Raw genomic sequence first — 26,124 nt, forward strand, 5'->3', positions numbered from 1 at the left:
CCACCTACTGACGTTCGTTGTGGTGTTTATGGTGTGTCCTTCCTCGAGGGAGTTTCTTTTGCATCTCAATTCAGCTCCATTGTTGGTTGTTCTGTCTTGCATCTGCGGAGCCACCCGTCTCGCATTGAACCGTGTCTCTTGTCCATACATTTCTTGGGTCGTCTGATTCGGCTTGTCTCGCTTCTTTTCGGCCGCCATCTTCTGGTTCCTTTGTCAACAAGTTTCATCCAGCCCTGCATATTAATCTCAAGCCTTGCCTGCGCATTTCCTGGTGTGGCGGACCGTTCTCCACCAAGCCACAACCGTCTAGGCCGATATTCCAATGCCGCCCACTTAATACCTAATAGTCTTAATATCTCTCGGTTCGAGAGTCTGGAACTCGCCGTCACTCAAGTGGCAGCACCAGGCCTCATCGAGCTCTCCGAACGTTCTGGCAGCACGTATGCTGTGAGCATCCGCCAGCCGTCATCGACACCTAGACCACAGGACATTACGACCCTCACCCCAGTGTTAACTGGCAATACATCTCCCTCCGCGCCAAGGCTGGTGTGGGAGTGGTGAGGTTTCGGGTGCCGGTTTCTCATGATGTTGAGAGTAGCAGCTCTGCTCCTGCAGCTGACGCTATGGGCTACTACCGTCTACGCCTTCTTCCCGTTCATCCCGGACGACCAGTGTGACCCAAATGAGCACTGTGGCCCCTTTCCCGCCAGCTCGAGGAGGGGCGATAGTGGGTTTGACCAGACGTCCAAGGGAATCACACTCGAGCTCTATCACAGGCCCAGTAATGTGCGTGTGCCCCAGCGCATGGTTGGATTTGGTTCTCCGCGGAAGGTGCTGACAGCTCTATAGAATGACGCCTCCGCAAAGACCGACCCGATAGCACGAGCCACTGAGCAGCTCATTCGCAAGTTTGGAGGCCTGCGGTCTTCACCGCCGTCCGAGTTGGATAGAAGGAAGAACGAGTATTCCGTATCCGAACCTGCGGGCCCGACAACATCCAACAGCGCGGGTATCTACCAGGCTGGGCCCGACTACTCATACTTCATCAAGGCACAAGTCGGCTCCGCGCAACAGTCGTTTTACATGCTCCTCGACACCGGCGCTGCAAACTCGTGGCTTATGGGCTCCGACTGCCAGTCAGATGCTTGCAAAATGCACGCAACTTTCGACCCTTCCTCTTCGAAGACATGGCGGACAGATAAGGAAGCCTTTTCGATTGCATACGGCTCCGGGGACCTTACCGGCATCGTGGGTCAGGACAAGGCCTCCTTTGCTGGCCTGAAGAACTTCGACTTCTCCTTTGGGCTGGCCAACTACACTCACGACGATTTCAAACATTTTGCCTTTGACGGCATCCTCGGTCTCGCGATGAGTTCATCGGTGACGGGGACGTTCTTGCAGACACTAAAGGCGAACAAACTGCTGAACTCGCTCACAGTCGGCATTTCCTTGAACCGGGATTCGGATGGAAGGAACGACGGTCAGGTCACGTTCGGCGGGGTTGACAAAGCCAAGTATACTGGTGAGATCACGTACACTAACGTCCAATCCCCGGAAAAAGAGGCTGGAGAATGGGCTATCCCAATGGACGGTGTGGGCTTCAACGGCAAGTCGGTCAGCATCGGCAGCACAATGGCCTACATTGACACGGGAACATCGTTCATCTTTGCGCCACCGGACGACTTGGTCGAGCTATTCAAGCTCATTCCGGGTTCAAGCTCGTACCAGAACGCCCAGTATGTGGAATATCAGATCCCATGCGACACGAAGTTGCCAATCCATGTCACCTTCTCCGGCGTCAATTACGAAATCTCGGCGGCAGATTGGGTCGTGAGGAAGGATGAGAAGAGCTGCATCAGCCGCATCTACGGCTACGAGATCAAGAGCGGCACTTGGCTGCTCGGCGATACCTTCCTCAAGAACGTCTACAGTGTCTTCGACGCTGATAAGATGCGGATTGGCTTCGCCGCCAAGCCCGCGCCGCCGCCGAAGCCGACCTCGACATCGGTCACAGCATCGGCATCGGCATCGACTAGTTCGTCTGCCACTACACTCGTCACGGCAGTTACGTCGTTGGCAAGCGATGCGCACCCCCAAATGCCGGGGTTTAGCGGCCAGGAGACGCCGGCGGCGGGCACTGCCCAGTCGACGTCAAGCCCAGCAGCGGCACACACGGTCTCGCCTGGAAACCAGTTGAGGAGCAGTGTCTGCATGTCGATGCTCTGCATCGCTGCTAGCTTTGCTATCCTGGGGTGAAACGGTGGTAGTTACACTGCTGGTCCGGGGAGTGACTGGACCTAGCACACCAGGCTCCGTAGAGAGCAATCTCAGGCCGAGGATTTATAGGAGGCAGCCTAAGAGATAATAAGGCTGCCATTGCCATTTCACTGCAAATCGACCATGCGGTCTTTGTGTCTAACCTGCGTTTGCGTCCTGGGATGTGGGGGACCTCGGTGGTCGAGTTTAACAGCAATAGATACCCTTAGGAAAGGAGGAAGAGTGGATCTCATGGACAGGTCAGCTCTGGGCTCAGAATAGTGTATGAGCTGGTTGGCCAAAGGGGATCTCGAATTTTGTCTGTATCATATATTAATAGATCCTGCCAGGTAATCCAGCCGAACTGTTTTCGTTTCTTTACCTTTCATAAACCGCTTCGCATTTGAGGACGAATCCATGCAAACAGTATAGAATCCGCGGAACCGGATCCGTCGGATCGCATCGGTAGTTGCATGTTTCAGCCGCTTTTGGTAATAACTGTGCTTGCTACCCGTGACCCCTGAACAAACCGAGACGACAGGGGCGCAAATTGATTGGCGTCCGGTTATCGACGTCTGAGCTTACTCCCATTCACATGGTTGGAAGCTGACTCGGAATGTTTGCATACATAAAATAGGTGTAACTTTAGCAACACCATTCGCTCACTACAAGACGACATATCTCGTTGACCAACTGAGATCTTTCCTCGGCTCAAGCAAAACACTAACCAAACTGGAGAAAGATATCAAAACGGTTCTGTGTCCGGCGCAAAATGCCCTGAGTGCAGCCAAGAATGGCCAGGGCCACATCGCATGGCGCTGCTGCAGCTGCCCACCCGCGCCAGAGCAACCATCGCCGACACGGAGCGGCGTCGTCGCCGTCAGGCAGGAATAATAATAATGATGATAATAGTCATAGCGAGGAGGGAGTTGGCCTGCTCGCGGCCGGGCCAGACGCAGCAGACGACGACAACGACGACGACGATGGAGATGATGCACTCATAGTCCACCCGGGCGACGACTCGGACGGCCACCATGCCCCGCGAACCCCGCGCACACCAAACCGAGTCCGCTTCGACCTGCGCCCGACTATGATCGACGACGGCAACCGGCGCAGCGACGGCTCCGCCTCGGAGCAAGCCGACGACCATGACCCGTACCCGCGCGAGAGCTTCGACTTCGACGACCTGGACGCGTCCGACCCCCTCTCCTCCTCCTCCTCGTCGTCGTCGTCCCTTCACACCCGCCACCAGCACCGCCAGCAACAACAACAACGCGTGCCGCTCTTGACGGGAATCGAAGCCCCCTCGGTGACGGTGGCGACCACGCCCAGCAGCCCGTTCCACTCCCACGAAGACGCCGAGACGTGGGCGGCGGCCGAGCGCGCGCGGCCCAAATCGTCGCTGCCGTCGGCGTTCATGAACATGGCCAACTCCATCATCGGCGCGGGCATCATCGGGCAGCCCTACGCGTTCCGCCAGGCGGGCCTGCTCTCGGGCGTGGCCCTGCTCGTGGCGCTGACCTTTGTGGTCGACTGGACGATCCGCCTGATCGTGGTCAACTCCAAGCTGAGCGGCGCCAGCTCCTTCCAGGGCACCGTCGAGAAGTGCTTCGGGCGGACCGGCTTGGTGGCCATCTCGGTCGCGCAGTGGGCCTTCGCCTTTGGCGGCATGGTCGCCTTCGGCGTCATCGTCGGCGACTCCATCCCCAGCGTGCTGAGGGCCGTGTGGCCCGGCCTGCGCGAGATGCCGGTCCTGGGCCTGCTGGCCGATCGCAGGGTCGTGATTGTGGTCTTTACGTTGGGCGTGAGCTACCCGCTGACGCTGTACCGGGATATTGCTAAGGTCAGTTATAACTCAGTTGGGCGGAAGGGAGGAGGAGGACCCGGGAAAGATCTTCTGGTTGTTTAGTGAGTGGTGGTGTGAGAGGAGAGGGCAAGCGGCTGACATGTGTGTGTTATTAGTTGGCCAAGGCGAGCACGCTTGCGCTGGTGAGCATGGTGGTCATCGTGGTGACGGTTGTGGTGCAGGGCTTGATGGTGCCCGCGGAGGCCAGGGGGTCGCTGAAGGACTGGCGGCTGCTGGTGATCAACGACGGCATATTTCAGGCCATTGCCGTGATATCGTTTGGTATATTCTACCCTATCCTATTGAGTATATGGAGTTTTGTGTTGTCTACTTGGTTGATGCTGACTGCAAGCTCGCAGCCTTCGTCTGCCACCACAACTCTCTCCTGATCTACGGCTCCCTCGAGAAGCCGACGATCGACCGCTTTGCCAAAGTCACGCACTATTCGACTGCCGTCTCCATGTTTGCCTGCCTGTTCATGGCCCTCGCCGGGTTCCTCACGTTCGGCGACAAGACACAGGGCAACGTGCTCAACAACTTCCCGCCCGACAACACCATGGTCAACGTCGCGCGGCTCTGCTTCGGCCTCAACATGCTCACCACGCTGCCGCTCGAGGCCTTTGTCTGCCGCGAGGTCATGCTCAACTACTATTTCCCCGGCGAGCCGTTCAACATGAACCTGCACCTCATCTTCAGCTCGAGCCTGGTGTTTACTGCCATGGTGCTGAGCCTGGTGACGTGCGATCTGGGCACCGTGTTTGACCTGGTCGGCGGCACGAGCGCCGCCGCGATGGCGTATATCCTGCCGCCGTTGTGTTATATCAAGCTCACCACCAGGTCGTGGAAGACGTATCTAGCGTGGGCGGTCGTGGCGTTTGGGTGTACGGTTATGCTAATGAGTATGTTGCAAGCCACGGAGAAGATGATAAAGGGTGAGTTTTTTTTTTCCCCCGAGCCCCCGCTAGCCTGTACAGACAGGTCTTGAACGATAGCTGAGTGACTGACCATCTGTGTCTTGGCAGGCGAGGGAGGCACCAGGCAGTGTTACTAGCATCTATATAGAATACTTTACTAACTTGACTAATAAGCGTACCACAAGATAAGGGTGTGTACCTTTTCGGGGCTCATAGATAAAATGGAAACGGGGTCGGGGTCGGGGTCGGATACCTGGCGCGGACCATCAGCGGTGCATCATGGATGTTCAACCTTAGCCATTGAAATGGGACATTCAGTGTTTCGCTTTTCCTTTTCAGCTCAAGTGCTTGTTGCAGGTCCGCTGACGGGTCATCCGGTATGAGCATAGGTACTAGCTAGATCACTCCAAGCCAGAGTCTCCCCCATCCGGAGATCTGACATAGGCGCCAATGGTCCTCCCTCATGAGGGGCAAACAGAAATCTCCCGAGACAACGGTCAAGTATCGGGAACGACTCTGGAGTAGATGACACCCACCACCAGGGGGGATGGTTGTTGGTATCTATGTTGTAACTTACTTAGTACTTGCAGCATCCGTATAAGAAATGATTCTGTATTACAGAATTGTGTAGGTAGGTTCGCTCATACCTTCAGAAGTTCAGGCTCATCGTATCATCATACCTTTTGCACATGTCGAGTGTGCTACTTTATGCAAAGGACCCTTGGCGTGGGACCTTACTCCCCCCTCCCCTCACCCTCCCCCACACCCGAGACTGGAATCGGGACTGCATCGTAACCCAACCGCCTGATCGCATCCAGTGATCACGCAGCACGCACACACCTCAGGGTCATCGTTTACCTGCCGGACGTAGCCGTATCAGCTTATCTGCCGTGCTACTTCCTAACTCCCTACACTACCTAACGTTAATGTTACACCGCCTCACCCACTTCCGGCGTGGGCTCGATGGCATAGAGAGGGGGACATGTTTCGATTTGCCAACACGAACCACATGACTGACGACTTGCCGGGCTGGTGGTGGCCGCTGTGGATTCCGTCTCCGTTTCTCCTCGGTGCCCGAGCAATGAAAGGTGAAGGAATACCTAAGCACCTCAGATGTTGGGTTGCCTCCCGCGTGGGCTGCCTACCCGCCCACCTTACCTTTCCGAGTGACCTACATACTATTCCGCAACAAGGGAAGGTGTGAGTTGTAATAAGGGGACTAATAGTGGAGGTAGAGAGGGGGGGGGGGAGGAGCAGACGGAGGAGACGGAGGAGGAGCTGGTGGTTGTAGCATTATAAGAAAGAACCCCCCTCACTTTCCCCCCAGTCAGAAACTCAATTCTCATCTCACCCGCAATCCCCATTCGACATAACAAGTATCCGAGACCCGAACCGAAGACAGCCAGCCAGCCAGCGACGCCCCCCTTTTCACAAGCTTCTGCAAACACGATTTGTCAAACAGCCCAAAAACAAAAATGCATGGAAACGACTGCCCCAAGTGCGGTGCTGCCTCGGACGGCTCCTCCAAGTCGTGCGGTGCTTGCGGAGCTGTAAGTGCTCGCCTCTGGCCGCCCTTACTCTTCCATCTGGAACGTATCAGGTTTGCTAACACTCGCAAACCCCTCAGAGCTGCCCCATCTAAGGTGCAGAAGAACCCTCATGCTGATGTCTAAGGCACCCGCCTGCGTCATCGGAACGGGGAAGGTTATACCATGCGGTACGGCTGTGTCGATTCGCACGACATGATGCTAGGGGGATCTCGCCTTTTCGGGGAACGAGGGACGGGACTCTTGGGAGCTTCGGTTTCAGACTTCGGTGACGGCGCTCTTTCCGGTCAAGGGTTGTAATCGATTTGAACGAGTGACGAATTGAGACGAATCTTGACGAGCAAATCGTTCTCATGCCCAGCAGACAGACGTGTAGTGACGGCCCTGTACCATGTGTGCATGTAAAGCGATCCACACCTCAGGCGACGTTGCCCAGATGCCTACCGTCAGGTCCTTCCAAGGCTGGGATAACTTGGTCATTATCAAGAGAAGCTCCCGGCCCCTAGCCGAAGGGAGCAAGGTCGCCAAAGACACCAGCGGTACGGGCAAAGCACGTGTGAACGGCAAGTCAAGCAAGCTATGGCGATTTGTATATTGACCGAGTGCCTCCATACCAAGCCCGGGACAACAGGTGAACCAAAACTCGACAGACATCCGCGCACAAGACACAGGGCCGGGTCCAAGAAAATACGATAAATAAATGACTAGCTAGGTGGTTAAAAGAGCATGGGAACCGCGGGTGCCGTGGAGTAGTCCGAGACAGAGAAAAAAGGACAAGATAGAAAGGGAAAGAGGACAGTTGGATTATAGCTTGCCGCCCCGTAGCTGTTCGCCAGCCTCGCCAAACTGAACCGAGACTAAAGTAGCGCCTCAGAGTTGCCCAGGATGCCCACGCCTGCATCCTTCCATTCCCCAGCTCTTAGCTCGCCAAAACCGAGATCCTTCTCCCCAGCCCTTTCAAACGGTGAGCATCCACGCCCATGCCTGCTGGAGCAGGTCGTTCTTTGTTTCCCCGCCCTCGGGCATTTCAGGACAGCCGGCTGGTGAAAGTGCAAGAGATTCTATATCTCTCTCCGCGGGGACAAGATCCAATGTGCTGTGTTACCGGCCGCGACGTATTTGGGTGCTGGCGCAGCCGAGGCTGACAGTAATGGAGGCGAGTAATTTGAAACCAATCCACACTTAAGCGATGACGCACTTGGTCTTCTTCTTGCCCGTCTTCTTCAACAAAGCGGCGCGTGTCGCGAACTCGAACACCTCGCGAACACCTTCGTTGGTCTTGGCGGAGCACTCGAGGTACTTGGTGGCCTTAATGTTAGTGGCAACTTGTTGGCCCTGCAGTATCGAGTCAGCACTCCATTCACAGATACAAACGACCCAAGTCTGATACTGGCAGACCGGCATGGGGATATCTCGATCTAGCTTACCTGTTCTGGGGTGACGGGCGCTTGGCTTGTCTTCCGAAGCTCCTCAATCGTCTTCTGGTCGAAACGCAGATCCTTCTTGCAACCGACGAGGATCTTGGGGACATCAGGGCAGAAGTGATGTACCTCGGAGCACCACTGTTGAGGGATCAGAATGTCAGCAGATGTCGTGCGCTATGAGCAGTGGGATCATGCTGGAAGCTAACCTTCTCGCCAACGTTGTCCAGAGAGTCGGGAGAATCAATGGCGAAGCAAATCAGAATGACGTGAGAGTCCGGGTATGACAGGGGCCGCAGACGGTCGTAGTCCTCCTGGCCAGCCGTATCCCATAACGCCAATTCCACGTGCTTCCCATCGACTTCGACATCGGCGACGTAGTTTTCAAACACGGTGGGGACGTAGACCTGCACACCATGTCAGCTCATCGTTTGCAGGCTATGTTATGTTCGATGCGGTGAGGAAGGCTGTGACGGCGGCGCCGTCACCAACGGCCGGGGATCAGAACTGAGAGGCGGTCTGCGGCACTCTAGCGCCGACGCAAGAATGCCACAGCCGTTTGGAGCGGACGAGATGCTATAGATCAAGTAAAACTTACCTCGGGGAAGGTGCCCTTGGAGAAAACACTGATAGCGGATCGAGTCAGCAAAGGCAATGCCTGGATCACGAGCGTAACAGGGCAAAGGGGTACACGCCGACCGAATCCGACAGAGAACCGCAGGGAAAGGGGGAACTCACATCAACAAGCAGGTCTTACCGCAGGCACCGTCGCCGACGATGACCAGCTTTCTGCGCAACTCGGCAGCCATGGTTGCTTTTAGGGATTAGATTGGTGTTACGGAGTGTCGTATATGGACTTGGTGTTGCTGCAGGAGGATGGGCTCGCTGCAAACCGGACGCGGGATTGGAAGGATGCCGGAGGGAAAACAACGGCAGTGGAGCGTCACGGATAATGAGAGAAAGCGGCAAGCCGATATCTCTGGGTGAACCGGGTTGCCGGGTTGTTGATGCAACAAAGTGCAAGAGAGATGGAAGGGTGAAAAGTGGAGGAAGTTGCTCGGTGGAAAAAGAGCAGGAGTCCCGGCGGTCGCTGCGATTGATGACAGAAGAAAAGGCGACGGTGCAGGGCGCTGGGAACGGTCGGGAGAAGGGGAGAGTGGGTGCTGCCGCCTGAAACGGTGCGCTGTGAGTGGGTGGAAGACCTGTGGGGGCTTGCTTGAATGCTGGTCGCTTGGTCTGGGGTCTGGGCTGATAATGAGGCAGCGCGCGGTGCCAGGTGTCTGCCGTCTTCACAGCCTGGGCGGTCTTGTCCTGTAAGGTTGTCGACGTTGCTATTATTTGAGAACACGATGCGTATATGTGCATCCGTAGATGAACGAGAGTCTTCAGTGCTTGGTATGTCCCGTAGGCACTTGTTTTCTGTTCTTATCGGTGTACTATACGAGCAGCGGGATGTGAATTCGTCATCAATGGCTATGGTCCGAGTTTGGGACGGCCCGGCTTGTTTGTTGCTTGTCGATCGGAGCCAGGAAGGCTGGCCCAGGCTTTGCTGGCAAACTCCGCAGAACGATACGGCAGCCCCTGAAAGTAGTGCAGAGCGTCAAGTCGGGCAGTGGTGGGCCTTCTTCACATTGCTCTGTCTCCTACTAGTACGCGTGTAGGTAACTGTCCGAAGCATCATGCAGCCTTGGAAGCATCGCTTTATCATTGATGTCATGTTTATTAGGATGGGTGTCCTTGCCTACAACAGCCTTGAAGTCCTGTGAGCATTGACCAAGGCAGACAGACAGACAGACAGGACCTTCACAGTCACTAACTGCAGCACGATGTCCGCAGTTAACTACTAGTAGCTAAGACAGACATGAATCAAGCTAGGCAACAAACGATCACCCATAGGAGTATGCAAGAAGGAATCTGACGATGTGGTAGAGCCAGCCCCGACTCAGCTGCTTTTATTAAGGTAGTAGCCTCGCCACCGCAGCGTGATCAATCATCGTCAAAACGGCGGTGATCCGCGTCAAGACTGTATTATCGCGGTGGTGGACATGTAAGGAATTGGGACCTCCGTCCTGAAGCTTTGCTGCGTCCGCGGCTGGGGCTGGGTGAGCTGTTGTGGCGCGTGTCGCTGACTGTCGCGTCCTTCTGGTGAAAGGTGGGGCCGCAGAGTCCTACGGAATTGTCCTAGGACATGTCCGGGGGTTGAGAACGCAAGAGCGCAACAAAGGCAGCACTGCGAATCTATGAGGACACTGCATTACGAATGCTGGATGCGAATTCAGGAAGAGAGGGACGCAGGAGACCACAGGGCGGTCAACTGACCGTTTACTATGCTACCGCCGGTGAAAACTGGCAATGCAGCAGCAGCATGTCTCTCTTTTGACACCCGTCGGTGCTGCTGCGGTGGGCTCTTTGTCGATGTCCGTACTTATGCTCTCCAAAACAGGTCAAGTGAGGTTGGTGCACGTGCATATGCATGATGGGCCGAGGAGGAGATTCCGGCCCTGCATTGAGGCTGCAATTCTGCGGGGCCGGCTGTGGGAGCTTGAAAGGCTGCCAGCTGATGACCACATTCCGCCAGCCGCGCACAAAATTTCCCGGGCGTCTCGAACTGTGGGGCCATCGGATGGGTTGGGAAGTCGAATGCCGCAACTTTTCGAGATTCGCAGTTTGGTCGCGCCGCCGCCGACGACACGGACCTCAATCACCCTTTTCCCCCGCCGCCTGGCTCTGTGCTTGAGCTGACTGAGGACGTGCCCCTCTTCCCTCGCCGGCGCCATGGAGAAGATCCTTCGGCGGGTGCGCATGGCCGAGCGCCAAGTTGCACGGCGAGTGAAGCGCCGGAACGAGCTGGTCCACGCCATCAAAAAGAACGAACGGACCGGTATGATCGCCAGGTCCCGGAAACAGGCAGGCGTTGCGCTTAACACCGCCATAAAGGCTCGCCACGAGGATTGGGAGCTCGGTCCGCTTGCTCCGCGCCGCGACGTCAGTCAGGTCGATGAGTTCGGCAACTACTGGGGCAGCATCTCGAGCGAGCGAAGCCTGCTCCAGTTCGCTCTCACTGATGAGCAGAAGAACGCCCGTGCTGCCTGGGCCGGTGGATCGCAATACCTCTGTATAGCTATCGGTGACCGTGTTGTCGTTACCGAAGGCCCCTACAAGGGCAAGATTTCCTCCATTGCGTCAATGGACCGGAGTGCCATGACCGTCACGCTGGAAGGTAACATTGGCATCGTAAGTCATGCTTTTGCCCCAACCCGTGCTCGCACTCGACCGCATGCTTACCGATTCCAAACAGGTGAATGCGAAGATCCCCGAGTATCTGAATCGACATGGCCACCCACCAGTTCAGCAGCTCAAAGCAGCCATTCCAATCTCAGCCATCCGGCTAGTACACCCACTTACAGATCCGGAGACCGGGACGGCCCGGGACGTCATCATCCGTGAACTCAAACCTATCGGGATAACGCATGACCGGCCCACACGCAAGGTCTTTTTCTCTCGCATCGTTCCGGGACTGAACGTCCGCATCCCCTGGCCAAAGCAGCCAAAGAAGGAACACGAGGACCATCCCGTAGACACGCTCCGCCTAGAAGTTGAGGAGCGCACGTTCGTGCCGACGCTCCTCCGTCCGCCCTTCCCGGAGAGTGTGGTCGACGAGCTGCGCAACAAGTACTCCAAGTTCCGCACGCGGCACACGCCCGAGTACGTCGCCAAAATCGAGGAGAAAGAGGCGGAGAAGAAGGCCCGCCAGAAGGGCGCCCGTATCGAGGAGATGCTGCTGCCACTGCAGGAGTACAATCGCAAGCTACGCGAGCTGCGCCGCGCTCGCGGCAAGCCGGAGCTTACCGAGGAGATGCTCGAGAAGATCGGCGAGGTTATTGCGCGGAACCGGTTGGCCAGGCTGGGAGGGGGAGAGGCTGCGGCTACTCTCACACCCACACCTGCCGCTTCCGAGACAGAGGTGGACAAGATGCAGAAGGCAGTCGAGGAGCTGTCACTTGGGGGAGACGCCCAGGGGACAGCGACGGGTGGGGATCAGCCCAGCGCATCATGATTCGGGCCAGCTTTTTGCCTCAATGCGAGCTCTGGGCGCTGGAGAGGGAGAGGGAGAGAGAGAGAGAGCTGGTATCTTCCCCTTCCGGACAACCGATAGCCGTGTATGGATGAAACTTCGGCATTCGGCAAAGGGCTCACTGTAACATATAGCTGTCACGACTGCAACCTCTGCGCTCTTTGTTCCGTGTAACGATATTGTGGATATAGAGTACATACCATGGGATATTTGTCTGCCAATTCGGACCTATCCTAGGTCACTACCAGGAGTACAGGGCGGAGAGGTTCTTGGTTCGTTGACCCAGGGAAGTCATTCGGATCTTACGACGGAGAAAGAACAGCGTTTCAGCAGCGCTGCGATAGCCCCAAGATCCTGCATTTTCCGCAAACACAATCCCATCGTGCTGGCATATCAGGATAGCTAGAACACCTTCAACAAAGACACCGGTCATACTATAAGCCGGCCCCTCCAAACTGATGCTGCAAATCCAGCGCATACAAGAACGCGCCTGAAGGCTCTCAGGGGTACCTAACCCGAACCAATCAACATTAGTCCAGAGCACCGAATTCGGCAACCCGATATAGTATGTACATGTACTGTACCTAAGGTACAAGGTAGGAGGTATCCATCCCTCGACTGCTACTTGTACAGGTCCCCCGACCGTGGTTGCTAGCCATGCACTGCCACACCTAAGCTTGTGCCCTACCACTACGGAGTACACTAAGTGGTAATCAGCTCATGGAGGGACGGAGTTGATGGCGTTGCTGAAATCCCGAAATTCCATGACTATGTGGCCACATTCGGAATAAGTACGGCCCCAGAGCGTGCCCATCCGCAAAGGGGGCACCATACCGAGACGAGGCAAGAAAGACGGGACAAACGGAAGAACCGGATAACCAGGCGGCCTCAACCGGCTTTTTGCCTCACTCAGTTTGAGGGAGTGCATTCCGAAGGCCCTTAATTAGTGGGCGACGGGAGTGTGGTGGTACCACTGTGCAAGATTTTCGCGATGAAGTTCGCCACGCAAGGCAGACTCGACTTACACAGCCAGGCTGCCAGGGAGGGGCAGGCGGTCAGGGGGTCAAACGACGCAGAGAAAAATTCGCATTTTGAGATTCAGCCCGCTACTTTTGAACACTCGTTTTCTTTTTCTTCCTTGGAGAATGATATCCAAGAGAGGGGAACGTACCAGTATTAATCTGCTGTTAACTGCAGTAACGACTGTCTCCTGCATGAGCTGGACGTGTCCACTGCTGCTCACTGTCCCTCGATTCCCATTGTTCAGCGCAAACATCGACAAGCCGGCCACCCTTCCTCCTTCTTGAGCTCCTGAGAAGTGTCGATGCCCGATTCCATACCCTAACGTATCTCATCAGGCAACCCTCGCCCAGCAACCGACCGATATCCAAGAAGAGACGCCATAGACGATCAAGCCGAGGAAAAGAACTCGACGCGAACCCAACGGTAAATCCAAGCAACCAATGCAAAGAAGAGAGCGCCGTCGTTATCATCTCACCGCTGTCGTCAGGCTTCATGTTGTGTCCCATTCCTCCACCTGGGCTCATCCGATATGCGCGGACTTCCCACCGACCAGAATCCGACCAGAAAAAGTCATCAAGTCATATAGCCTTCCAAAAGCAGGAAAGGGAATCCAAACAAGAGGTGGACGAGAGAGAACGAAATTGTCAACAAGTATCGAACGAGCCGAACAAAGGACACGCGCGCGAAGGCAGAAAGACAAGGCAGAACCTGACCAGAACTTGTCCACCTTCAAGCATTCCGTATTCATAACAGAGAAACCCAGCGCACCCATGATACGATGAACCGCGATGTCCATACGCAGGGGGTTTGTTGATGCCCTTCCCTGCGACATATGATCCCAACTGGCTTGGTGAGAGCTGAGAAGGGAAGAGAGCAGAAGTCTGAACAGCCGAGTCGTGACCTCAAGGAATCCGTGGACGGAAGGACAAGCTTAAAGGCAAGAACGACAATATAAGGACCCAAGGATCAAAAGACTGGAGCCTCCACTGCTGGCTGGCGCCGGGACAGAACCGGACAGTACTTGTCTCGATCGGACTCGGGTGGGGCCGGAGGTCGGGGTCGGGGTCCGGGCGTTGGTGGGGCAACGACTGAGATTGATGATCCCGGCACTGACGCGCTGTTGAGGAACGCGTCTTGATGCTGCAGCCTTGTCCTCTTCGCCAACCCAACACACCCATCTCTGTCAACGGAAGTCGAAGCCTAGCAGCGCGATGACGGTATGACGCATTCGCGCAGATACGAACCAGTTGGTACTTCATCTTCTGACCTTCCTTTCCTTTTTACGCCGCAGCTCGCGTTTTTCCTTGGCCAAATCATGGGCTCGGCCCTTCTCTCTCTCTATTATTATGGTTTTCTTCGGTCCTTGGGCCAACGAGGGGTGCGAGTGCGACCCGGGAAGTGGATATGGCGACTCGTCGAACGACATGGCCCAATCGTATCTTTCTTCGGAGAGCAAGCCGCAGGCGTACAAGTGCTGGACCATATCGAAATCCGGCCGGTTGTTCCCACTCGTCAGGCGGTGGTCCTCCCAAATGTGGTCTCTGACGTGTTGCATGCGCTGCACGAAGTTGGCGTGCCCATCGGTGGGATTCTCAGCGACGAACTTGAAGTCGTCGCAGAACCAACATATCAGACGCTGCGGGAAGAGGCCGTTCAGATGCGCAGCGTGGTGCTCGATCCAGCGGTTCTCCTCGTCGAGGCCGAAAGTCGCCTGGCAGCCCATCAACCCGGAGAACTCGCACCACAGGATCTGGTGAGCCACGGGTGGCGGCGCGACTGGGTTGCCGAATTGCTGCATCCAAGTCATCTGTGGAACCCCTACCGACGGCGCCGAAGACGGCGCTGAAGACGGACCCACCAAGCTCCGGCTGTCGTCTTGGCTGAAGACCGAGGATCGTGCGGCCGATCTCCCGGTGCTTACGGTGTAGGCCGGCGACTTCACAGTTGATGTCATTGTGACTTCGCTTCGCCAGTCGTCGAACTCCGAAGAGCTGGTATCTTCCAGCACTCCGTTTCCCGCCGCCGCTGGCTGATACCCGCGGGGCTGGTTGGCATAGCCGAAGTAGGGTTCCTGGTCATCGTCGACCGCTGACCTGCGGTAACGGCTAAGGAAGTGTTGGATTTCGTCGGGATTGATGTAAGATCCCATCACAGTGGCATGCAAGGCGGCGGGGCGCAGTGGCCGATCAGGATGCAAGCTAGGTGCTGCAGTGAGGGGGTGCGATGGTAGTGGGGGGTGAGCCGTGTTGACCGGGGTGTAGTACCATCGACACCTAGAACTGCAGCGGCGATTCCTAGCCCAACCCGAAGCTGTGGCTCTGCGATGAGATGGAAGAACGAGGAGAGATCGGGTATGGACGCCCAGGTGACGCGAAATGGAAAGTTTCAAGCCAGTGCCCGGGGGTTTTCAAGGACGTGCTGGATCGACGGTCAGCAACGCTGCTATTTTTGGTTGTTGCCTATTCTGACGACGACCATCAAGATGAGGGGTGGTCGTTTTGAGGGTCCGGGGATCTTCGAGATCTCAGCAAGCAAGTATCGGACGCCAATGTCTGTTTGCATCTGAGATATGATTGCGGTTGGGGGACCAGATAAAATAGACCAGCAGCCAGGTCGGGAACGGCTGACTTTTAAGGAAGGAAGGAAGGTGGTTGTGTTGGACGGAATTGGATCCTAATATCGGTAAGTCGCGGTTTCCTCTACCCACCATTGTGTACTCGATATCGTTTCGTCCATATACTACTTACGGTTTGGCAGATTTTCGATCGATCTGCATGGTTCTGTCCATCGTTTCATTTTCCTGAGGCTCAACATCCGCTGCCCGATCCGACGCTGCGCATGTGCGAACACCCGTCGACAAGTGATCCCACCTCAGAACCAACTGCATAACTGCATGTGCACGCCATCCAGTTGCCGTCCCGAACCCGCCCATCTGCGCACTCGAGTCGTCGGCACCAGACCGCTTGTCCGGGTATCTCTGGCGGTCTACGCGCCGTCCCGACAATCGACATGACGCGACTCGAGGAACTTTTTGTCGTCGGGTGTTCGCCATGCAGCTCGGAGACTCGATGGCCGGTTGCCGTCCTGGCAAGTGTTCGTCAGCAACCGTCTCACAAGACATCGAGTGATGCCAGAAAGGGGCAAGTGCCCGTGGGCTGTTGCATAGCAACCATTCATTGTGTGGTCTTTCACCGCAAAAACTCGAGCCAATTCCACCTGCGACTTCCGTGCATCTGCTTCTGCTTCATGCGCTCCCCGCATTGGCGCAGGGTGATCAAGATGCGACTGGGTGCGCTACACCTATCAACAGGTAACACGCCTTCAGGTCCGCGATCATCATGGACTGCACTGCCAGATTTCAATATCTGTTTGTGGCTCTGTTCGGATCAAGTTGCCGCGCTCGCGCACAGCTCAGGTTCCGTCCCATTGCGCAAGAGCGCACAATCTCTTGGTCAACCTGAGCAAGCGCCGTGTGCCACCGATGCCATTACTGTGATAGTAATGCAGTGGCTTTAAACAGCTTGGCTGTTCATGGGTTAATTCCTGCTGCTCCTCGGCCTCTCAACTGACCCGGTGTTTCGACGTCGGAGCGGCTGCCCGACCTGATCCCGCGAGCAAGCTATGGGATGATCAATCCATCCGCCCATGTTCAGGGGTTGGCAAGCGCCACTAGGTATCACAGCAGCAGGTGGTCGATAGTTTAAGACAGTCTTGTTGGTATTACTGAACCTTTTACCTTATCTGTCGTCCTGAGAACACTCCTCCGTTGTGTAACCACCGTCAAGCGCTCTCCGTTGGGCAGCCACCGCGTTCCTCAAGACCGTGGCGAAACCGGGCCTATCAAGGCGAGGGCACTCGGACGAGAATCCAGCCGTCGGCCTTTTCCTTCTTCATGCACCCCATGTACGGGGTTTACCCGATCACGCCGTCCCCACAACGCGGCATGCAGCGTGATAAGCCGGATGCTGGTAGCTATCCTGATATTAACTGGCACAGACCTCATCTCAATAAAGCGATTCTGCGTTCACGGAATAGCCGTGTACTTGCGAGGCCTCGAAGCCGCATCCACTTAGTGGTCGCATATGTGCGTATATCTCTGGTGTGCCCCTGAAACATGGGCCACTCAGAGGGTTTGTCTTTGGTCAGCCGTATCCAAAATTGCCGAGAGCTATTGGCTTCCGGAAGCCAGAGCAACTTCGAGCACTTCGAGGCAGTTCCGCCGTGGAAATCGCCGGATAAGCCGCTCGAACGGCTGGTAGGTAGCCAAAGGTTTTGCTTCATATGCAGGTATGCTGTATCTCACCGGCGACTTCCGATTCGCGAGCCAAGACACATCCGGTGAGCAACTCTGCTTCCTGCTTCCTGCTTCCCACGTCTCCATGCCGTCATCTGCAATCTCGCCGGGTACCCGCCGAGTGACGTGCCACGCACCCCGCAGTCGACAAGTCGGCGTCATCAGCTCGAGAGAGCGGGGTGATTTTGAGGCTCTGCGGGCAGCAGCCCAATGAGCTGACAAAGTTTGCCGCAGCTTACCTGTCGGCAAGACCGTCCTGTGCAACCTTGCCCAGTCCTATTTGGCGACCGATCACCAACTTGCACCATACATACCGCAAGCAAGCTTCTAAGATCCGGCCGAAGATCCGGAGCGCGTTTAGGGCCAGAGGGAAGCGACTTTAGCGTAGGCCCGTTCACCCGCGGCCTAGGAAGCTAGAATAGTCCAGAGCCTGCATGCCGGATGCTCCGAGACACGTCAAGGGGTGGCTCAATCTCCTCTAACCAGTCCAAGTGCAGCGTAGCACCTTGAGCTCGGCAACTCTGTACTCGTAATGGAACCACGGACAGTGCCCCTTACTCCGGACTGCAGATGACTTTTGCCTTGGAGATGACGTTCCGATACTGCAGATGCCCTCCGCTCTCGTCTCCCCGCTTGATGATGCCGGGGAACGTGATACAGCAAATATCCCTGTCGGCCAAGCTGTCCTCGTCCTCGCCGCCGATGTCTTCCATGGTCTCGGCATCAAACATGGTCCGCTGGTGCGGCAGGATCTCGGGCATCTCGATCGTGAAGACGGCCCTTTGTACGGCCAGCAGCCTTGAGATCTCAATGGCGCTGGAGACGAGCGCCTGTAGACCTTGGTCTCGCGCCTCGCTTGACTTCGTGTTCGTGATGGAATCGAGCAGCCTGTTGACCTTGGACACGACCGTGCCAACGACGGCCGTTGTCTCTGTCTGTAGCTTCTCATTGGCGTCTTTCTTGAGCATCGTGAGGGTAAGTGAGCGCCATTGGTTGATCCACTCCGGAGACGATGCTGCGCGACAAATGAGTAAGTACTTCATCGCCCGATCCAGGTCGGCGCTGAGGGCGTCTTACCAAATGATGACAGAAAAGCCTCAACCTGCCGAATCTGGCCAGCCACATTGGTCGGAAGGCCGACAAAGTAGGCGTCAAACACAAGGTCCACAAGTAACCGCGACACGACCGACTGAAGCAGATGGATTTTGAAGGTCGAGGCTAGCTCTTCGTACATGGGCACCAGACGGGCCAATTCCGAGATCGTCTCTTCGTCGGCGCTGGATAGATCTGCTTGCAGTTAGCCCCCACCCTAAAGCTTATCCCAACATACCAAGCAGAATACGGGGAACGGGAACGAGGGGGCCCTCCACTTACCAACCTTCGCCCTCCTAAAATTCACCAGCACCCAGTTTTGCAATCCGTTCCCCAACTTCGCCATCCCCTCCCCAAACACCTCGTCACTCGTCTGGGCCTGCCCATCCGTCCGCGTGCTCGTGCTAACCCACTCCTTGAGGCCCCTCACCTGCGCCCTGAGCTGCGCAACCTCCTCATCCCTCCGAGCAAGCGTCTCCTTCGTCCGTTCCCACGCGCCCCGTAACTCATCCAGCTCCTGCTCCATCCTGGCCTTGTTCTCCCGCTCCCTCTCCCTTTCGGTCCCCTCGTCCTCGTCCTTCTCCCTTTGTCTCATACAAGGAGCTTCTTCCCCCTGCGCCTGCAGGATCAGAGCCAGCTGTTTCTCAATGGCCGCATATTTGGCCTGCCAGAAGGCCGCCGTGTCGCTCTCGGCGCTGCTCAGCTTGTCCAGCTCGCGCACAAACTCGGCCTCCATCAGCGCCAGCTCGCGCTCGAGCGAGGCGATGCGCAGCTCCTTCTCGCGGAGGGCCGACTGTGCACTGGCCAGAGTGATAGTCGGCGCGATCGCGGTTGTTGCCGTTGCTGTTGCGGTTGCTGTTGATGCGGCAGCTGTTGCGAGATGTGGTAACGGCGAAGGGGACGCGGAACGGCGGTTCGCTGGTGCGTTGAGTGGGAGCAGGCCCGGACCCGGACCGGCGGGGTCTTTGCTGGAGGTATTATTGCGCGGGTTGGCGGAGGCCGGGGCTGGGGAAGACGCGCGGCTTAGAGCTGCTCGCGGAGGAGGGGCGATGAAGGTGCCGCTACTGCTGGGAGCGTTGCTGGGGTTGTTGCTGCCACCGCCTTTGCGGGGGCTACTCGGGGTAGTGCGGGATGGACGCGGTGGAGAGCGTGGGCCGTTGATGCCGGCGCCTTTGGGTCCGGTACCCACGGGCGGACGGCGTTTCTCGGGAGACGGCATGTTCTTGCGAGGCATATGTAGGGTGTTTCTTTAGCGAGTGCTCTATTCGGCTCGTCCGTTATGCTAGCTGACGGGCTCGACGACTTCCAAGTCGAGGTGAGACTGCACGGCGAGGTTGCGGTTTACAGACTGCATCATGGCATGGTCTGGCTTGGGCGGTCCTTGCTGACCAATTTCAGAGGCGACGTAATAATATGCCGCCGCTGCCTGGACTGATCAACGAATCGAAGATGTTTTCGGGCGGGATATCCTAGGCTGCTGAGATCAGCACCAGCTATCTGAGGCTTGGACAAGCTCAGCCTTAGGTGGGTGCGGGGGTGGTCCGAGCTTGCCAAGCAGTACGTACCTTCCATATTTACAGTGGGTCTCAAGGTAGACCTGAGCTGCCTCCACTGAGCCGGCAGCCCGGTTATCAGATGCCGTGGTGAGGGAACAAGCACCACGGCACGCCAAACCCATCTGAGACCCGGTCTGATAGTCGAAAGACTGCAGGTAATGAGCGCTACCCAATCCGCTGAATTTGTAGTCCTACCACGCCGGTGGCTGTCAAGACTCAATAGCTGGTGGCGCTCGCCTTAGAACTCGACCTCAGCCTCGACCTCGTATGCCTCGTCTTCTTGACCGTCGACAACCACCTTCTTCGCGCCCATCTTACAAATCGCGACTTTCTCCACGGGCACATCCTGCATCCACACCTGGTCCTCATAGCGATCGATAATCCCCGTGGCATCAAACACTAACCGGTCCCACTTGTTGCCTCCCCTGCCTCCCCTCGCCCTCTTGCTACTGCTGCTGCTGTTGTTCCCAGCAACACCACTATTCCACTCCTTCTTGTTCTTCACATACACCGTGTTCACAACCGTAGCGTGCAACAGCAGCGGCCGCCCCTCGTCCACCATGAGCTCGGCCTCCCGGAACACGTCTCGGACCCTCTCACAGAACGCCTGCAACAGCCCAAGCTGGTCCACCGGCGGCGCATACAGCACAGCCGCTTGCGTCGGCGCTTGCATGGACGCCAGCCCGCGCAGCGTGATCTTGGGCCGTTCCTCCTCCTCCTCCCCCTCCCCCTTCCCCTTCGTCCCCTCCGTCCCCTCCGTTCCCTCCACTCTGCCCTGCCCTTCTCCCTTACGAAGATCGGCCTCTGACCCAGGCATCCTAGGCATACCCCTCCGCCGAACACCCTTCCATATCTCCCTGAGCTCCAGCCCCGCCAGAACCTCCCTTGCCCGCGCCAGCTGCGCCTCGCCTTCCTGGTGATCCCCGCCGCGCGGGAAGCTGAAGATGCCCAGCGTGAGATGCAGCGTGCCGAGTGGCCGGATAGCGTCGTCGGCGAGGCCGAAGCCGAGCGGGACGGGCGACGTGACGTCGGAGCGGAAGGCGGACAGCGAGGCGGCTAGCTGCGGGCGGGAGTGGGCTGTCACGAGCGGGATGCAGAGAAAGTGGGTTGGTATTGGCTTTTTCGGGGGCATTTTTGTTGTCATAATATATTAGTTTGCTTCTTGGAGCTTATTATGGGTGATATGGAATATGCTGCGCTTTCTGTCTCTGGCGGGGAACTCGTGAAAGTTGGGGAGGGTTGAGAGATTCTGTGCGGCGAGGCCTTTGCGATTGCCGCCCCCCTGGAATCTGATTGTGTTATTATTTGATGTGTATGTCGCTGCAGCGGCGATGTTGTGTTCCCGAGGAGAATGAGGTCTGGAGTGAACTTGATGCTGGTGTCGTGAGTCGTAGAGTCGAGAAATCCGGTTAATGAGTTGGGTTGGATTAACGGAGAGACAGGGCATGGTCTGTGCTTAGTGATAATCGGTTGGCAATTTGCAGTCACACGGAATCGCCAGAGCTCACAGTTGAGAGTACTCAAAGGGCAGTCTTCAGAGGACATGAATCAGAAAGGATGAATGAGGCCGTGGCCATAACCTCCCAAAGACTAAGATGCCCTTGCGCGTGACCAGGGCCCCGAGGATCGCAACGCCCCCAAGGTATTGCGCATATCTACCCCAACACGACGAGATATTCGAGCCCTGCGCTCTCTTATAACCCACGTAACACTAGGGATGCCCTTTTTTTCTTTTTGGATGCCTCATGCCCATTTCCCTACGACGACTTCACGAGTGACGCCTATTCAGGCTTCGCCTGCTGCTGTCTTTCATGCACTGACTGTACTGTTGAAATTGGCCCGAGAAGTGCCCCTCTGCATTACCCCTCCTGTCCATTACGCAAACAGCTTACCGCTGCTAAGCCGTCTGGTCGTGCAGCAGGCCCGTTGATCCGGCGAGGAAGCCACGCCTCCCTGTCACTGACGCCAAATTGATGTTGAGGGTGGGTGCTTCAACCGTTGGAACTGATGACTGGCGAGTCAACCGTGGTCCGTCACTCCTTCTTGAAGAACCCGTTCATTATCTTCTCCAACTCCTTCGTGTCGACCTCCACCGTCTCGAGAGCCTCCGAGATCTTTTTGAGACACACCTTCTCGTCTGGCTCACTGGTCCCGTCCACGTTCAGCTTGTGCCCGTATTGCTGGATGACCTGACAGCTGTCCCTGATCTTGTTGAACCCAAGCGTCGCTGCGGATCCCTTCAGAAAGTGGCCAAGCCCCGAGAGCGTTGACAGATCGTTGGCACTCCTGTTCGTTGATATAAAGTCGCCATTAGTCCAATGCCCTGTTCCTCGTTGTCTGGAGTTCGACGCCTGCTGGTCCATTCTGAGGATGAGGAGGGGAAATCAGAAACAAATCCGGCCCCGCTAGAGTGAAGGGTCGGTCGAGGTGACTAGCACGTTCAAACGGCACAGGGAGGAAAGAAGCCATATGCCGACACAGATAGGACTCACAAAGCATCCTGCATCTTCTCAAAAGTCTCGTGTGCTTGCTCAAAGAAGCCGAAAACAAGAGGGGCACTGAAGTCGCGGTCTGATTGATCTTCGTCCATCTCCAGGATCTGGGAGAAGATCTGGTCATCCACATGGTCTCCGAAGTCCGGCGTGTTCTCCATGTCTTGGCTGTCCTGTGACAACGACCGGCGGTTAGCTGCTGGTATCGCCTGCCATTCGACGTCACACACCCCAGTGCTGTCCCCGGCCATTGTTGCGAAAGTAGTGTACGGTAGTGATCCGTAGGAGGGAGCGTAGAAAAGCGACCCGACGATATGTGAAGCACTAAGCAAGCTTGGAGAACCTAGGAGCGAGGTCAGGCGTCAAGGTATACTAGTACGGCTTGGTTGCAGTGCTTCTCTAGGTTGTCCAGAGCCCTGTCTGCACAGACGGGATCAATGTGCAACCTGTCCCCGCGCTGACGTACAATGCCTTCGGATGATCGTGTGACAGGAGGGGCACGCAAAACCTCGTGGCAAGCCGATCAGAGGGGACACGGCGGGGGTGGAGTGAGAAATCGGTCTTGAGGAGAATGAGCTTACAGAATTAGGGACCGCTATCCGTATATCGATCTGCAAAGCACAGACAACAAAGGACAACCGGCGTCTCTAGACGGAGGACTGCACCGCAAGACGTCTGCCAGCAGCGTTCTTAGCATTCAGGCTGTCTCGGAGGGGCTGTGGGCAGGGGTGAGGATTTAGGGAAACGCCTTACCTAATTTTGCGCGTCAGTCGCGGAGACAGGTGGGGTTCCAGTCCGGCCGGCGGTGACGGGAAGGAAGAAGTGACAGTGGGCAAGGGAACAGAGATCAGTGTCACAGATCCCTTACGTCGATGTTATTAGCGGGTGACGATGTGAGTTGCGAAAATTTATGGCGGGGTATAAGAGAAGAAGGGCAGACTGTGCTGTTCTCAGGGGAAGTGACTGCCCAAGAGCGGGGAGGCATTGACCATGGGCAGGCACTAGACGAGGAAACGGAGGGTTGGGATTTCCAGAGGTGGGGAGGTCAATGGCAGATCGGGAAGTCTAGAGTCGAGGTAACGCAAGCAACATATCTATGTACACTACCAACAAGGCAGATGCACTTTCTCCAAATAGGTGGCGGAGGAGTGCGTTGAGAACCGCGTAGAATGGCAACGATGGTTAAATTATTAAATACCCGGGCCGCACTAGAGCGGGCATCCTACTCCCCGCACAACCAACATCAGCTCAGGTACCAATGATGTCTGTCTTTGTTCTTGGACAGCCCCGGGAACCTCGAAAAACAGTGTGTGAGCTATCAGCCATTCTTCTTCTCGCTTCCTGCCTTGCCCACTCTTGCTCGTGTTATAACTCGGTCAGGTGCCGGGGACTTGAGTCGTCTGAGGATGACGGCATATGTGAGCGTCCCGTGTTGAATTAGTAAATTACAATGATTTTGCTTGTTAGTAAACGATGTACTTGAACGAGCCGCTCTTGCATTACCGGGCAATCAATGAACGACAGACCGAAGGAACATATCTAATAGAGGGACCAAGTTATGCACTACGTACGACTGTGTTATACCAGGTATCTGCAATGCAGCGAGCTACAGCTATAGTAAGGGATCATGTATCGTACGAATCCATACATACAATACACAATCTCAACCGGTACCAGCCCCGCATTAGATAAGGTATGCCTTTTGTAGCAGCAGAAGTTGACCCCGCCAGCTATCTACGGACGGTCTTCTTGCTCGGCTACTGTGGTATCTTGAGGGTACTTGAGGGTATGCACAATATGCCCGTTTACCTTTCCTTTTAAGAGTATAACGATCAATTACCTGCCTTCATCGGTTAACTTGCCGGCCGTCTTACTTTGCAGCATGTGCCTCTTCTGATCGGTTTCTAAAAGGCCAGGGTCCAAGCGGGCTGCATTATCCGTATTGTGGTACAGCCAATGATCGACGGTTCGAAATTCCTTCTCCCACCTTCTCCCCCACTCTTGACTCGATGTTTTCCCACCGGCTACACGGTATCGAGGCGTGCGAGATCGGTAATAAAGCACTGAGGTGACCGAGATGGTGTTGTGCCCGCCCAACGACGACCCAACACAGACGTCCTGTGGAGCGCGCACTTCGTTCACGACGTTCTTTGAAGTCAGTGACGTAAAATCATCTGACCTCTTGTTCTCGCGACGGACTGACACCAGGCCACGTTACAGTACAGAAAGACAAAAAGGAGGGCAGTTGAAGTGCTTTTCTGAGCATGCAGGGACCTGTTAGGTAGCCCCTCAGGAACGGTATGCTTGTAAGGAATGAAATAAGTACGGATAGATCACGGATAGATCACGGATAGATCACGGATAGAGTAATATGTCAAAGGTATGGCTCTATCATGCCTTATGTAATCCGTACACTGTCGCTTGACCGGAAAATCCGGCAAGCTGCACATGGCAAGGGTCTGATGGCTCTGGATTCTACAATAATATGGTACAGCACTGTGTAAAAGTCTTTCCAAGAGCATGTAATCCATGGAGTATCGACCGGCCAACCCTAATCGGTGGGATACCTACAACATGCAGCTGGCGTGGATATCCTAGCGGCGGCAGCTCCGGATGTGGTACCGGCTCGGGGCACTCTCAATCCGTGCGACATCTGCTGCGGAGACGCTATCCGCCCGAATCAGGTTCTCCACTGCAAGTCATTCTCTGCTGATAGATAAACAGAGAAAATTGTGCGGGACTCGGAAACGACGAAACCGAGGGCATTAAGTATTTATGCGTATATCCAAAGTTGCAGTTAGAGGGCGATGATAGTTTTCGGTGCCAAGCCAGCTCACTGCATTCACTTGCATCTGGACCCTTTCCCTTGTCGTCGGGTGGGGGCCGGCGACACGAAGTTCATCTGTACACGACGTCATTCCTCAGACTTGTCGTCATCGGGAGCATGACCCGTCGGAGCGCGCATGCATTGTTGAACGCCTGACCAACAAAAGCCTATGTAAAACGAACAGCAGCTGCTACAAGACGACGGTTGCTCTCCAGCAAAAGCAGTCGGAACTCGCGGTTTTCTTTCATATTTTCTCTTCTGCAAAGATTCAGGGTCCTCGGCCGATTTGGGAGCTCATTGGCCGGCGGAAGGAACCAGATGATCTGGCTGATTTTGGTGTTGGTGTGGGGGCGACTAACGACCCTCCAGGCTAACGATCGCTGAAAAGGTCGCAGGGACGGTTGCAGGTGCTCATCGCTTGTTGCTGTCCCACTCGACCGGATATCGGCACCGTTGTCGGTACAGGTGAGACACGGGCCACTGTGTATTCTTCTGCGGCCACGCTCGGGGCGGATCGCATAGACGGTTCTCCGCAGTTCTCTTCCACAATTGTAGTAGTACTGATCAACGGGAACGGAAAAGCTCACGAAACGGAGGGATGCTGCTCCGTTACACGCACCAGTTTGGGAGGGTTTCTAGTTCAATTGGCTTAAATATGAGGATGGTTGGAGATTCTCCTACCACTGGCCCGGCAGCTCCTTTGGCGGAGACGGACAATCACCCCGATAAGGACTGCCACTCGCGGGCCATAAGACGACAAGACGATCAGACAACGCCGGCA

The 26,124-nt window shown here is 56.0% G+C and overlaps 8 protein-coding genes across 8 annotated transcripts; 3 read left to right on the forward strand and 5 right to left on the reverse strand.

Annotated features, from left to right (window-relative positions):
- Positions 1–585: 585 nt before the first annotated feature.
- Positions 586–2,256, forward strand: B0T15DRAFT_399909 (aspartic peptidase domain-containing protein; the record flags this gene model as incomplete). Its single annotated transcript, XM_062865032.1, has 2 exons — positions 586–786; positions 850–2,256. 2 exons carry the CDS (start codon positions 586–588, stop codon positions 2,254–2,256), a joined length of 1,608 nt encoding a protein of 535 aa, XP_062720355.1.
- A 793-nt stretch (positions 2,257–3,049) lies between these two features.
- Positions 3,050–5,153, forward strand: B0T15DRAFT_512711 (transmembrane amino acid transporter protein-domain-containing protein; the record flags this gene model as incomplete). Its single annotated transcript, XM_062868001.1, has 4 exons — positions 3,050–4,099; positions 4,219–4,384; positions 4,462–5,034; positions 5,125–5,153. 4 exons carry the CDS (start codon positions 3,050–3,052, stop codon positions 5,151–5,153), a joined length of 1,818 nt encoding a protein of 605 aa, XP_062720356.1.
- A 2,592-nt stretch (positions 5,154–7,745) lies between these two features.
- B0T15DRAFT_398665 (P-loop containing nucleoside triphosphate hydrolase protein) lies at positions 7,746–8,793 on the reverse strand (the record flags this gene model as incomplete). The annotated part of the gene is made up of 5 exons (XM_062864964.1): positions 7,746–7,898; positions 7,991–8,125; positions 8,194–8,391; positions 8,583–8,610; positions 8,723–8,793. 5 exons carry the CDS (start codon positions 8,791–8,793, stop codon positions 7,746–7,748), a joined length of 585 nt encoding a protein of 194 aa, XP_062720357.1.
- A 1,966-nt stretch (positions 8,794–10,759) lies between these two features.
- Positions 10,760–12,041, forward strand: B0T15DRAFT_400250 (uncharacterized protein; the record flags this gene model as incomplete). The annotated part of the gene is made up of 2 exons (XM_062865048.1): positions 10,760–11,218; positions 11,283–12,041. The coding sequence occupies 2 exons, from the start codon at positions 10,760–10,762 to the stop codon at positions 12,039–12,041; spliced, it is 1,218 nt and encodes a 405-aa protein (XP_062720358.1).
- Positions 12,042–13,927: 1,886 nt separating this feature from the next.
- B0T15DRAFT_247447 (uncharacterized protein) lies at positions 13,928–15,320 on the reverse strand. Its single transcript, XM_062863131.1, has 2 exons — positions 14,327–15,320; positions 13,928–14,237 (listed from the first exon to the last, which is right to left on the reverse strand). Exon 1 carries the CDS (start codon positions 15,229–15,231, stop codon positions 14,338–14,340), a length of 894 nt encoding a protein of 297 aa, XP_062720359.1. The 5' UTR covers positions 15,232–15,320; the 3' UTR covers positions 13,928–14,237; positions 14,327–14,337.
- Positions 15,321–17,734: 2,414 nt separating this feature from the next.
- B0T15DRAFT_246520 (uncharacterized protein) lies at positions 17,735–19,936 on the reverse strand. Its single transcript, XM_062863129.1, has 3 exons — positions 18,751–19,936; positions 18,454–18,663; positions 17,735–18,391 (listed from the first exon to the last, which is right to left on the reverse strand). Exons 1-3 carry the CDS (start codon positions 19,700–19,702, stop codon positions 17,931–17,933), a joined length of 1,623 nt encoding a protein of 540 aa, XP_062720360.1. The 5' UTR covers positions 19,703–19,936; the 3' UTR covers positions 17,735–17,930.
- Positions 19,937–20,086: 150 nt separating this feature from the next.
- Positions 20,087–21,542, reverse strand: B0T15DRAFT_536984 (kinase A anchor protein). Its single transcript, XM_062869587.1, has one exon. The coding sequence runs from the start codon at positions 21,166–21,168 to the stop codon at positions 20,263–20,265; it is 906 nt and encodes a 301-aa protein (XP_062720361.1). The 5' UTR covers positions 21,169–21,542; the 3' UTR covers positions 20,087–20,262.
- Positions 21,543–22,057: 515 nt separating this feature from the next.
- On the reverse strand, positions 22,058–22,767 carry B0T15DRAFT_495036 (signal transduction histidine kinase; the record flags this gene model as incomplete). The annotated part of the gene is made up of 2 exons (XM_062867075.1): positions 22,058–22,310; positions 22,517–22,767. The coding sequence occupies 2 exons, from the start codon at positions 22,765–22,767 to the stop codon at positions 22,058–22,060; spliced, it is 504 nt and encodes a 167-aa protein (XP_062720362.1).
- Between the last annotated feature and the right edge of the window lie 3,357 nt (positions 22,768–26,124).

Source organism: Chaetomium strumarium (assembly GCF_033439665.1).
Source record: "Chaetomium strumarium strain CBS 333.67 chromosome Unknown B0T15scaffold_5, whole genome shotgun sequence".
Classification (NCBI taxonomy): Eukaryota; Fungi; Ascomycota; class Sordariomycetes; order Sordariales; family Chaetomiaceae; genus Chaetomium; species Chaetomium strumarium.